The 13,902-nt window shown below is 31.3% G+C and overlaps 4 protein-coding genes across 4 annotated transcripts in view; 2 read left to right on the top strand and 2 right to left on the bottom strand.

Annotated features, from left to right (window-relative positions):
- The window catches only part of Kpol_1045p55 (uncharacterized protein), a gene marked incomplete at both ends in the record, with an annotated part of 2,101 nt that extends 1,198 nt beyond the window's left edge, over window positions 1-903 (bottom strand). The window contains one exon of the mRNA XM_001645876.1: window positions 1-903. Within this exon, the coding sequence (XP_001645926.1) occupies window positions 1-903 (903 nt within the window).
- A 560-nt stretch (window positions 904-1,463) lies between these two features.
- On the bottom strand, window positions 1,464-3,275 carry MCD1 (kleisin alpha; the record flags this gene model as incomplete). Its single annotated transcript, XM_001645875.1, has 1 exon — window positions 1,464-3,275. The coding sequence occupies one exon, from the start codon at window positions 3,273-3,275 to the stop codon at window positions 1,464-1,466; it is 1,812 nt and encodes a 603-aa protein (XP_001645925.1).
- A 3,092-nt stretch (window positions 3,276-6,367) lies between these two features.
- YAT1 (carnitine O-acetyltransferase YAT1) lies at window positions 6,368-8,563 on the top strand (the record flags this gene model as incomplete). The annotated part of the gene is made up of 1 exon (XM_001645874.1): window positions 6,368-8,563. One exon carries the CDS (start codon window positions 6,368-6,370, stop codon window positions 8,561-8,563), a length of 2,196 nt encoding a protein of 731 aa, XP_001645924.1.
- A 1,193-nt stretch (window positions 8,564-9,756) lies between these two features.
- Kpol_1045p52 (OSBP family protein) lies at window positions 9,757-13,524 on the top strand (the record flags this gene model as incomplete). Its single annotated transcript, XM_001645873.1, has 1 exon — window positions 9,757-13,524. The coding sequence occupies one exon, from the start codon at window positions 9,757-9,759 to the stop codon at window positions 13,522-13,524; it is 3,768 nt and encodes a 1,255-aa protein (XP_001645923.1).
- Between the last annotated feature and the right edge of the window lie 378 nt (window positions 13,525-13,902).

Below are 13,902 nucleotides of genomic sequence, written 5' to 3'. Positions count from 1 at the left end.
CCTAAATTTCCATACGACAGAATATAGAGGCTCTAAATTTTCCAAGGTTGCATGTTTTGATATATTCATCCAGATATCACAAACCAATGAGGTAGTGACTTCTTGATTGTCAGATTTCAAACTACTTAAAATGATTATTGATAATATTGTCTTGGATTTGGAGTGAAGAGCACCTTGAGTAGAAGTTAAAGATTCAGTACACAATGTTAAAATCCCTTCATATAAGTTCGATTGTTCAATGTTATCAACTTTATTGAATGAAAATACAATGAATTTTTCTAAATTCTTTGAGCTTGCCTTTCTTATTAAAAATGACATTGCTTCAGCAGAGAATCTAGATAAATATTCCTTCGAGTGAGATAATAAAGGAAATAATAAATTAAAAGTTGTAACCAGATCATCACTTAAAAACTTGGACAAATATTTGAAAATGTATGCTAAACAATTAAACCCCCATTCGAATACTTCAGTAGATTCAAATTTCACAGCTTCTTCTAATAGTCTGATTAATGACAGCACTGTTGGTTCATAAAACTTTAAAAAGTCTGGACCCAGATCATGACAAAATTGAGCTAGTACTTCAAGTAGAGGTTGTAAAGATTTATCATCATGTAAATCGATATACTTTATTAAAGTTTCAGAGATCTTATCCTGATGATATAAAATTTGGGGCAAAGTTTGAATATATCTTTCAATTTCTTCTGAAAAATTAGTAAAACCAGCACTCAAGTTAATTTCTTTCCAATGATCAAAAGATGCTAATAAGTGAGAAGTTTCCACGTAATCATGGGCTCTTTTAGTTAAAACTCTGGCAGGTTCAATTCTCAAATCATCGATTTTAGATTTGAAAGAAGAGTATCTGTACCTCTTCGTGGTCTTAGTAGTAGTCTTTTGTTTTGCCATTTCTTCCTCACTTTCTTTTCAACTGGATCAAAAGAAAATAAATCTAAGGCAATTTTCCTTCCTATTTCACTGTCTCGACCTTTATCACTACTCGATAGATGATAATTATCTATTTTAAACAAGAAACAACTGTACAAAACTTCAAACACTCTCTTGCTTTATTATTCTTTCTAAGCTTATCTCATCTCATCTCATCTCATCTCATCGCTAAAAAATTTTTAGGCAATATCTTGCTTGATACTGTAGTCAATACCATTTTTACCAAGATGAAAAACTTCAAGTCAGGTGACTTTGGAAACAAGAAAACTGAAGGAATTGAAATAGCACAAAGGAACTATGTTCCTTGTCCATCCACTGGCACATCAAGAGTCGTTTATTACAGGTTCTTTAATGGATATTATTTTTTTTGATAGGCTTTAATGAAATATTTTAACCAGTTACTAATTTGTTGAATTTTATATTATATTATTACAAGAAACACACAATAATTATTAAAAAGTTTTATATATGCTAGATATTTGAGTGCTATGTTTGTCTTTCTGATTGTTTTACTGCTTTCCTTAGACAGTTATGAATTTTTCATACAAGGCTGGTCTTGTATTTATTGAAATTTCACCAAATGTTTCATTTTGGTCTAAATCGATACAATTAGCTGTAGCAAGAGACAACATTTCGAAAAAACTTTTACTTGCCTCACTTTTTGTAATTTCAGTTTTATTTGAAACGTCATCTTCAATTTCTACTTTAGCCTTAAGAACATTAGTGAATGTTAAGGTATCATCATCAATAAATTGTGTTCTTAATAATTCTGCCATAGCTGCAGTTGTTTTTGATACTACTTCACCTGAAGATAGTGTGACTTTTTCATTTTGTGTTGGTGGCATGTTATCAGATTCTACAATTAGTTCATCAACCGGATCTTGTCCAAGGTCTGCATCTATTGGCATGAAATGATCACTTTCATGTTCATCTTCATCATTTAATGCCATCATGCTGCTATCGATACCAGATCCTGCAACAAAATCATCACCATCAAAACTTATATTTAATTGAGGTTCTTCAATATCAATGTCAGGCAATTTTTGTCTTTTGAACCTTTGAGAGTGAACAAAGTTTTCAAATATACTTTGCGGTAAGAAGCTCATATTTTGAGCAATTTCTTCTAATAATCTTTTCTGTGTTAATCTTGTTTCACCCTCAAACTCTTGGTTATATACATCTTCTTGTTCGTAGGTTTCTGGTTTATTATGTTTGACAACATCGTCACTTAATTCAATTTCTTTGTCTTCTAGAATTTTTTTGGCATTTGCTAGCTCTTTATTTTTTGGTAACTTTGCAATTTTAGGCTCTTGTTTTTCGTTTTGGCTCAAATTAGCATTCAACTCCAATCTGGTTTCATTTTCTTCCTCATTTATATCTTTCCCTATATCTAAATCGAAACCAAAATCTGTAGGCTCTTCTATAACAGTTACATCTGCTCTTCTACCTACTTCTAGTGATCTATCTTCTTCTGGGACCTCGTTGCCATCCTCTCTAATACCAAGATCCCAATCCATATTTTCATTGTCATCAATTGGAAAATCATCTTCTTGAATCAACTGACCAAAATTATCCAAATTACCGTTTAATATTTTACTATTTTGAGTTAATTGTGAATTTGTAGTACGAGTACCTTCGTCCCAAGTTTTTGAATTATGGTCATCGATATCGAAATCTAAATTTAATGTGGAAGAATGATGATTTTCTATATCATCATCTGGGTTGAATCTTCTTCCTACTTCGATTGATGTATCCCAAGGAGCATTGCCAGTATTCAATCCATTTACAGAGGTTGCCATTGCACCTGTAACCTTTCTTTGCATTGAGTTATCTTGATTATTCATCAAACCTTCAGGAATTGTTGTTTCTTGTAAGAATTCTAGACCTGGAGTAATCAAGACTTCTCTTTCAGTGACTGCATCTTCTAAGATCAATTGGTCTACTTTAGCAATTGTATTTTCTTTACTCAGAGTAACACTGATTCTTTGGTTTGATTTAAACAAAGAACTGATTTTAATTAAAGTATCTTTTATATCACTTAAAAGGAATGCAGCTTGTTTGGAATAAACACGAACTATACCGTGTAATAGTTCACCAGAGGTACGTAAAGCAATATGTTCGACAGTGTTATTACTTCCATTTTCTTCACTTCCTTCCATATCATCTTCGGTACAGCCAGAAACTTTTGCAATTTCATTTGCAGATTTTGATATACTTGTTTGTAGAACAGTACCTCTTGGTAAATTTGACATATTAGCAGCCAACCAAACTTGAGCTAAAGGACCACTACTAGTAGCCAAACTGACTACAGTGTAAGGGTTCGTTTTTGACATATTTGCTATTATTTTTTTCTTTGGGATTAAAAGCTGAGAATTGTAATGAATAATGAGTGATAGGTATATTTGAATATTTTAATAGCAAAATTGATATTCAATATTGTTCTTTTTTTTCAATTAAATAAAAGTAAAAGATATAATTTTATAGCAATGAACAGATTCCAAATATTTGGTCTTCTTATATAGAGTATGCTTGAATAGAGTAAAGTAGGATAAAATAGAATGGAATAGAGAATATGGTCCTTTTCCCTCAATTATACTTAAAGATTTAAAAACGCGTATATCTTATTCAATCAAACGTGTGGTATAATATCCCAAGATCTGTTATTGATGAGCAATCCTTACAGATGTAACAACTAATAAAAACACAATAGTTATCGTTATATATATCTATGTTTCTTTAAACAATCAATAAACCCTCTCTGAAAAAGAAAATACAGTTACGATTGTCAAGAGGTTAAATGAATAAGCATTGAATAAATTCTAAACTATAGCACCAATAGCCAAGCACAAGTTGTTGTTGAATGTATCATCACAATCAGCATCCTCAACATCATTGCAATATCTAAATTAGATCTATTGTAGTTGCAGTTGCAGTTGTTGCTTGTTTGTTTGTTTTTTTGGTATATCCCAAGATGTGTATACATTTACGCGTCTGTCATGTTAATTTTCCTCAGAAATACTCGTAGGCTGGGAAAGAATTATATGGATAATTTGAATTTTTACTTTTTTTTTTTCAATTTTGAGAAAAAAAAAGCGACGCGTAAAAGTAAAAGTAAAAAGCCAAGTATTGTTTACGCGTCTTTTTATTTTCTCAATAATGATCTGATTTGATCTGATCTTACCTGATCTTATCTTTTACCTGAGGAACACGCCACTTAGTAAGATATTAATTATACCATATCCATGGCATGCCACGACTCCAATAGCTCACAGTTGCGCTTCTTACTTTACTGTTTATTTTATAATAGTCAAGCTGGAATAACACGAAGATAAAACATCCCCATCAGGATATATTGGACTTATATCACTTTCAAGTTTTTGTAATTCTCAGATCTAGGACAGGTAGTTTATACATTTTAGATTGAATATCATTAGCTATGAGATTTTTGTGAGTGATATCAATACTGGTGTATTCTATAGGATTGGATGACAAAATCCTATTTTCTGACATCGTCAGTAACTATAGATATAGATAGATATATTTTATAGAATAATGTCACAATAAAAAGAATAATAATTTGTAGTTTCTTGCAAGAAATAAAACTTAAAAACTATTACAATTACATTGATATAAAAATATTTACAATGTATTGTGTTTGATCTATCTAATACTAAAATATTTTCAGGCACAATGGACGGTTGCAATATTTATTGGCTCACATTGTACATCCATGGTATCATTATCATTATTTAAGATCATTCTAGTTTTTGTTTCACTAATTACAATTTATTGAATACCTCATTTGCTGTATATATATCACTTATAAGACCATGATTACCGTTTAAGACATAGTAATCATTTGCACGTTATTTTTCTAGAATAAGCTACAAAATATATATTTCATGTTTTGTTCATAAATTAATGTTTGTTTTCGAGAACAAGACTTTAATATAAAGTAGTTGATTACGGAATGCAAACAAAGCAAAAAGCGCCAGTTACATATCAATAGTTAACAAGCTATAGCATAACACACCTATCCATCTTTTATGGTTATTCCAGAAGTACAACTTAGAAATGCTATAATATTCTTACTTACTATCGTACCAGATATCCATCATTCATACCTACAATATCTTTTGCAGTCTCTCATTCATCTTTTCAAGTCAAGTATGAATTATTGAATCAAGATACATAACTTACAGTGTATTGGGAGATCGCACACTGTAAAAGCAATGAAAGTTCACTCCAGTATTTGTATATCTCTCTGTTTTAACATCATCTTCCTTTCCCCCCCCCCCCCTTATTTCTCCTTTTTTAATCCACATCTTAATAGATGAGATGATCACATAAAATTACATTACGAAAGAGAATTAGCCCCCCTTAGTCAGATATATCTAACTACAAGACAGCTAGTTAGTGCTTGTACTTTTCATAATTATTATGCTGTTTTAATAAAAAAGCTTTTCAAGACAAGTATAATTCACCAATTAGTTAACTAAGCAGTGCTACCTTGTTTGAATTATTCATTAGTTTTGCCGATTCTTTCCATCCCCTTCCCCCTATCTAGTCATAACTAGTTCGTTGTTAAAAATGTTACAAAAAATTAAATAGCATTCATTTATCTTCATTCTCCTTAACCCTCTGGTTTGTCAGCCTTATTTCTAATTCGAAACTCCGAAAGTTAGATTAAACCAAGTTAAGCCAAGATGAAATGATAATGAGGGTGACTTGTTATGATCGTTGTAGTTTTCGAATAAGGAATAAATTATTGATATGATCAATTCAATGACAGAAAAGTAGATATTTTTATAGATGTTTAGGGCCATTTGTAGTTTTGGGATGACTGGAAAGTGTGCCCAGTTATTTTATCCTGGACCTCAAAAAGTTAAAGTCTTCATGGAATACGAAAGGTCCAGAAATAAAAATCATTGGATCGCAGGAGTGTGTGACCCTTAGACGTAATACAAGTCATCCATCGATTTTTTAGAGGTTTAGTAAATTAGATTGAACTTCTTTACTTATTTTGTATGGTTGTGATCAATCTGGACTAAATGTATTTTTATTTTAGTTTCTTTTATTATATGTTCTATACTGTCCTGTTCGGGAGTGTTTTAAAAGAAAAGTGTATGATATGTAGAATAGGGCTCCTAATATTTTATTTAATACAATAATACTTCATGACTGAGAGATCATTATTAAAATCTATTCTAATAATAATATGTAATCCACACACATTCATACATACATATATATATATATATATATATATAAATATTCTGTTTCCAACAGTCTTGTAACGATTATTTGAATTATGGACTACCAGATTTGTTATTATTCTCCCCCCTGATAATTGATCATATTATATAAAAAAGATACTAAGTCAACTATTAATACTTATTTAATACCAATAGCAATAATATCGAAAATGAATAGTGATCCGGACGACTGTCTTACTAGATTACCAATACCAAATTTAAATGATACGTTAAATAAATATTATGAAACTATCGAACCATTACAAGATGTAAAACAAAATGAAATATTTAAAAAAAATCTATTCTCTGATGATAACTTACAAGTATTAACAATTTTAGATAATGCTTTGAGAGAATATGATAAATTATTAGAATCAGAAAATCCAAAAAGTTCATACATTGAACAATTTTGGTATGACGCCTATTTATTATATGACGAAAGTCTTGTAATGAATATCAATCCTTTTTTCCAACTTGCTGATGATCCAACAATCAATAATAAAACTTTTTATGATAATATTTCAAATGGCAGTATTAATTATATTTATGGTGAATACACTTTACAAATTAAAAGAACTACAAAATTGGTAAATTCCATTTTAAAATTCATTAGGGAAATTCGTCATAATAAGCTAAAAAAGGATTACATTATCAAAAGAGATAAAAATGGTAATAGAGTTAATGTTAATTTATCAATGGATCAGTATGATAAATTATTCGGTTCAAGTAGATTACCGCCTTCAAAAGATAATGATTATTCTTGTAACTTACAAACTGATAAAACATCACATCATATTATTATAATATACAAATCTCATTATTATTGGTTTGACGTTTTGGATGTTAATAATAACCCAATTTTCCAAAAACCTGAGGATTTGGAATGGAATTTATTTTCAATAATAATGGATTATGAAACGAATCCAAATACTTCCTTACCATTCGGTGTTTTCACTACAGAAAATAGGAAAGTTTGGTCAAATATAAGAAATTACATATTTAACGAAGAAGATAAAACTAATTATCAAAACTTAAAACTGATTGATAGTGCATTATTTGTTATCTGCCTGGATGATATAGAATTTGATTCTACAAATGAGAATGAACTGGTCAAATCAATGTTATGTGGGACTTCAAAAATCGGTTTTACCAACAAAACTGATGCTGGATCAAATGAAGATAAAATGGAGCAGACATTAGGTGTTCAAACTGGTACTTGTTTGAATAGATGGTATGATAAGTTACAAGTTATTGTAACAAAAAATGGGAAAGCAGGAATTAATTTTGAACATACAGGTGTAGATGGTCACACAGTTTTAAGGCTAGCGACTGATATTTATACTGACTCAATTTTAAGCTATACCAGTACAATTACAGAAAACACTCCAAAGATATTTAGCAATGATATTGGAAGATCATCAATGGATAATGGAGAAGAAGCCAAAACAGCGAATGTGATTACAATTCCTAGGAAGTTAGAGTGGAAGATGGATTCCTTTTTATCATCATCATTACATTTTGCAGAAACTAGATTATCTGACTTGATTTCTCAATATGAAATGGTGACACTAGACTTTGATAAGTATGGATCATCTCATATTAAGTCTAATTTTAAATGTTCACCAGATGCATTTACCCAACAGATTTTTCAAATTGCATATTATTCATTATATGGTAAATTTGAGAATACGTACGAACCTGCAATGACTAAAACATTCCAAAATGGTAGGACCGAAGCCATTAGATCAGTGACATTGGAATCTAAAAATTTTGTTAAATCATTATTTGATAAAGATGCAACTGATGAAGATTGTATTAATTTTTTACATGAAGCATGTAAGAAGCATTCTCACATTACTAAAGAATGTTCAATAGGGTTGGGACAAGACCGTCATTTATATGCACTTTATTGTATATACAAAGAAAGATTCGAAGATACTTTGCCAATACCAATAATATTTAGAGATAAATCATGGAAGATATTAAATAAGAATATTTTAAGTACCTCAAATTGTGGTAATCCATGCTTAAAGAATTTTGGATTTGGCCCAGTTACACCAAATGGATTTGGAATAGGATATGTCATCAGAGATGAATCCATATCAATAGTAGTATCATCTAAACATAGACAAACCCAAAGGTTTGTATCATTGATTGAAAGGGCATTTCTAGAGGTTGATCATATATTCCAAAGACAATATCCAAGCAATGATAATTCGATATCACATACCAATAGTAAGAATGAGAAAAATTTCAATTCCTTAGGGTCTTTACACCGTCCAAGAAAGAAACAACATCCAAAATCAGAAGATTTAACATACTTATTGGGTGGGTATGATTATTTTGATGTGAGTGTGACCGGATGATGATAAAATGAGTTTTCTTCCCTTATCATACCTACACATTCATACATACATACAGAGAGACATTACATATACACATACCTATATATAGCGTTACGTACATTCATGAATAAAACATTCTTAAAGAAATAAACTTAAATGTAGAAGTGCAAGATATTAACATGATATAAGTTAACTTATTCAAGAGTAATCGATAACTCTGAATAGTTCTCATTACCTCCTTGAATGACTACTCAAGAACTAAATGAACCACGTATAAGGGACTTATTCGAACAGTGCAATATCTACCAAATGATAATAGTTTAAATATATTTAATCTATAACCTCACCCATATGCTACTATGAATCCAATACTTCAACAGAATCTCTCATATTAAATGCACTTTTTAATCATCAAGTCTTTTTAACCATCTCTTTTGACTGTCCTCTGTCCTCTATCTCACTCTATACCTTAGATGGCTGGTCCCTCTCTTGTTTCCCGTTTTGACTAATTTCCTCCTTTACGAACAAAACCTTTTCGAAATTCGAAATTCGACATTCGACATTCGAAATTTATTCAACATTGAACTAAACTATGGGATACGGATACGATATCTAAGGAAAGGATACTTTTATTAGTTGAATTGTAGTCTAATTATATCACAGGGGGACCTCTGATTATCTTTGACCAGTGTTGTTTTGTTATTCTTTTGTTGTAAGTCAGTTAGATACCAAGAATAAATCATTTTTTTGTTAAGTTACATTTGTTTAAGTTTAGGATACTATTTATTTTGTATAATAGCAGCAAAATACGAATTCTAAAAGAAAAAAATAAAACTTATCCCCTCTACTGTTTTGGGTTTTAATTTAGTGACCTTAAGTTAGGATTTGAATCTATATATATTCCTATTCCAATAATCTTATCTGCTTTTGGATTATTTGAGGGTAGATATACACAGATATTTTTATTTTTATTTTTATATTTAGAATTTGAGCTGTTAATTGTTATCGGTTCTCGTTTTTGAGAGCTTTGTAATAAGAATTTTACTTCTAGATTACTTGAAATCGAAATTTCATTAGTTATCTTCTCAATTGAATATTTATTTCTGAAAATATTCGATTTTCTATTTTTGTCCAGGCAACTTAGGTCCCTCACTCTTTCTTTTATTTAATTTAATTTCATTTTATTTTACTTCAACTAAATAACCCAGTATAAGATGAGTACCTCTGTTACCTTAAAGATGCCAACCAACTCTGCTGGCAAAGCTATGTTGGAATTGAAGTTGCTTGACTCTCTGCGTGGGTCTAATTTTGAAGAATTGAAAAAATTGTTGGATACTGATTTTAACGATTTCGATAAAGATTCTAAAGACTTAAAGAATTTGGTGCTACATTATGCCGTGCAAGTAGCGAATTTAGATCTAATTGAACAGATTGTTTCAAGTAGAAATGGGGAAGGTTCTTCAAAAATTATCACAGATATAAATTTACAAGATAAAGATGGTAACACACCATTACATTTAGCTGCTGCACAAAGTCGTGGAGATGTAGTAAATTATTTAATGAATCAACCAGATATTAATGATTGTATTAGAAATAAAGCAAATCTACAAGCTGTGGATGTTTGTAAAGATTTAAACGTAGTACAAACTATGCAATTGAAACGTTCAAAATACGTTCAACAAATGTCGGAGGTATTAAAAGATGCAGCTAGAAAGAAAGATTTCAAGAAGATAGATAAAATTTTCGATTTACCAAGAAATAAAGAATTATTAAATTTAAATGGTATAGACTCTTCCACCGGTGAAAATATTTTCCATGAGTATGCTAAGTTAGGTGATGTCGATGTTTGTCGTTGGCTATTGAAAAATGGTGCCAACCCTTCCATTACGAATTCTAGAGGTCAAACAGTTTACGATATCGTCAACCATTTGAAACCAACAGAAAGTTTAAAATATGAAAATATCTTGGAATTAAAAAGATTATTAGAAGAAAATGCTAAAGAAAAGACCGTTCTAGATATGACTCACTCATTAAAAGAAGCTCCAACTTATCAAGGTTATTTGAAGAAATTTACAAATTTTGCAAAAGGTTTTAAAGTTCGTTGGTTTGTATTAACAAGTGATGGTAAATTATCTTATTATAAAAATCAAGATGATGCCAAAAATCGTGCCAGAAATTCGCTGAATTTGGCAAACTGTTACCTACATGTAGATTCAACTGAAAAATTGAAATTTCAAATCATCAGCAATGATGCTGGTAGATCAAAGTGGAATTTAAAAGGTACCCATGCAGTTGAGACTAATAAATGGATTTGGGTTATCCAAGCCGCTATTAGATACGCAAGAGACAAGAAAAGTGGTGTACTACTAAATGCTAAACATATAAATAGAAGCACTCCCTCTTTAGGTAGGAATCCTTCAGTGAAAAGTAATGACAGAAATAGTAGAAATAGCAATGCTAAGTCTATAATGTCCAATGAACTGAAAATGAATGAAAATTTGACGCAATCAGGAAAATCATACGTTAACAAAGTCATTGAAACTAGATTAGAAGTACCACAAGAATCACATTCAAATAAGGAGCGTTTTTCAGTAATGGAAACAACAAGTTCATCTCCTACAAAGGCAGCAGATGTTTCTAGTATGTCTATTTCAAGCTCTAGATCGAATATAGTTTATGAGGAAGGGAAGAATATTGATAACTATCAGGAGGATGAAGCAATTTCTGAGGAGGATGAAGATGGAATCGATTTGAAACAAGGATTCAATGAAGAAGATTTGAATATGCAATATGGTCCTCATTCACAGGAAATTTCAATGCTTCAAAAAACAATTTCTTTAGAACTGAACTCTGTTGCCAAACTCCTTAAGAGTGGTACATACAATAGTGAATCCAATAGGGTTGTAGAAAAGTCAATGGATTCTGCACTATCCTCATTTGAAAAACTGAATTCTTTAACCACTGAGAGGGAAAATAGGTTTGTGTCCATGCTCGATAAACAGCGCGATGTCAATAGTGTATGGATCCAATCAGTAAAGGACCTTGAACGTGAGATGTTGGAAAAGACAAAGAGATTAGAATCAATTGATAAAGAAAGAAAGCAACTAAAAAAAGTACTCCAAAAAAAATTACAAGAAAGTGCCGCAGCTTCTACAAGATCAATTGTGTCAGTCGACTCAAAGGAAGAACCAGGAAGTACATTGGATTATGTAGCTAAATTTATCAATGCTACAAAGGATGAGAATGAGGATTCTGACGCCGACGAATTTTTTGATGCAGAGGAGTCCCAAGAAGAAGGTGAAGAAGAACATATGCAAAAAGCACCTGCTACAAAAGAAAAAGAGAAAGTACCTGTTATAACTTTACTACCTGCTGAGACAATACCAGAAAAGCCAATTGAAAATCATGTTCCTACTGTTCAACCAGTATCTATCGAAAAAGAACTTGTTAGTGCTACACCGGAAGTAGGGACAGAAGTTGAACCATCAGTGCCAGTAAAACCACTTGAAATTGAGGTTCCAAAAGAACCAGTCAAAATTCATGCTGCAGGTCCAATTTCAGTTCCAAATGTAGGTCCGATAATAAGTCCTGTTTCAAGTAAAGCTGCTGAGTTGGATATTTCACCAAGAGTTTCAAAGGAACTTCAAAGAATTGTAAAAGAAGAAACAACCATATCAGTTGAAAAAATTGCTGTCAATGAGCTACAAAGAAAAAAAGAAAGCATAATGCTGAAAGAAGGTTCATTCAAGGGTTATGAAGATGGTGTGAGAAAGAGATTAAAATTAGATGAAGATGATCGTCCTTCCATTAGTTTATGGTCCGTATTAAAATCTATGGTGGGTAAGGATATGACAAGAATGACATTGCCTGTTTCATTCAATGAACCAACTTCTTTGTTGCAAAGAGTTGCTGAAGATTTAGAGTATTCTGAAATAGCAGATCATGCAGCTCAATTTGATGACTCAACCTTAAGAATGCTATACGTTGCAGCATTTGCAGGTTCCTCATACGCTTCCACAACAAAGAGAGTCGCCAAACCATTCAATCCGCTTTTGGGTGAAACATTTGAATATGTAAGACCTGATAAACACTATAGATTCTTTGCTGAACAGGTTTCACATCATCCACCTATTTCTGCAACCTATACAGAAACCCCTAAGTGGGATTTCTGGGGTGAATCATGGGTTGATACCAAGTTCACTGGTAGACAATTCAATGTTAAACATTTGGGTTTATGGTATTTGAGAATGCGTCCAGATTCTACTGGATCAGAAGAATTGTATACATGGAAAAAACCAAATAACACTGTTATTGGTATTTTGGTTGGTAATCCACAAGTTGATAACAATGGTGATGTAGAAATTACGAATCATAATACTGGGGATCGCTGTTTACTGCATTTCAAAGCCCGTGGTTGGAGATCTTCTGGCGCTTATGAAGTTAGAGGTGAAGTTTACAACAAGGCTGGGAAAAAGACTTGGGTATTAGGTGGTCATTGGAATGAGTCATTTTATGCTAAGAAAGTTACTGCAAGTGGAAATGCAGAATTATCTCTTGAAAAAACCAAAACTACTTCATCAGCTACATTCCATGAACCTAAATTTGATGGTTCGGTATTCCAAATTTGGAAAGCTGGTAAAAGGCCTAAGGCACCTTTCAACTTGACACCATTTGCAATTACTCTAAATGCTCTACAACCTCATTTGGTGAGTTGGTTAGCCCCAACTGATACTCGTTTAAGACCAGATCAAAGAGCTATGGAAGATGGTGAATATGATTTAGCTGCTGATGAAAAGCATAGACTTGAAGAGAAACAAAGAGAAGCTAAGAGAGAAAGAGAGGACTCCAATGCCGATTACAAACCTAAATGGTTCATTAATACTGTCCATCCGGTTACCAAAATGAAATATTGGAAACCAAAGGAAGACTATTGGATTTGTAGAAATAATCACGACTTTAAACGTTGTCCTGATATCTTTTAATGAAAAAAAAAATCTTATTAAAATAATTTGAGAATGTATTATATTTCAATTCAAATGTTCACTCATGTATACTTACAATTATATATATATGTATTGCATAATACGTAATATACCAAACTTGAGATTGCAATTATTACTCTATTGTCATTTAATAAAAATTAAATTTAAAAAAAAGTTCTTAAACTTGAAAATAATCTCAATTACACAGTACTATTGATGATACCAAGTATTCCAAAATATTGTTTTATTCAATGAATAAGCGAAGCATGCCTTCAAACTAAGTTACTAAAACAATCGAATCAAATACAATTTACATCGTATTCAAGAAAAGTTGGATTAACTATAAAAAGAGTTAATGTAAAGTACAATTTATTCTAC

This window comes from Vanderwaltozyma polyspora, genomic scaffold, assembly GCF_000150035.1.
Source record: "Vanderwaltozyma polyspora DSM 70294 KpolScaffold1045 genomic scaffold, whole genome shotgun sequence".
NCBI lineage: Eukaryota > Fungi > Ascomycota > Saccharomycetes > Saccharomycetales > Saccharomycetaceae > Vanderwaltozyma > Vanderwaltozyma polyspora.
This window is presented reverse-complemented; position numbering and strand designations above follow the sequence as displayed.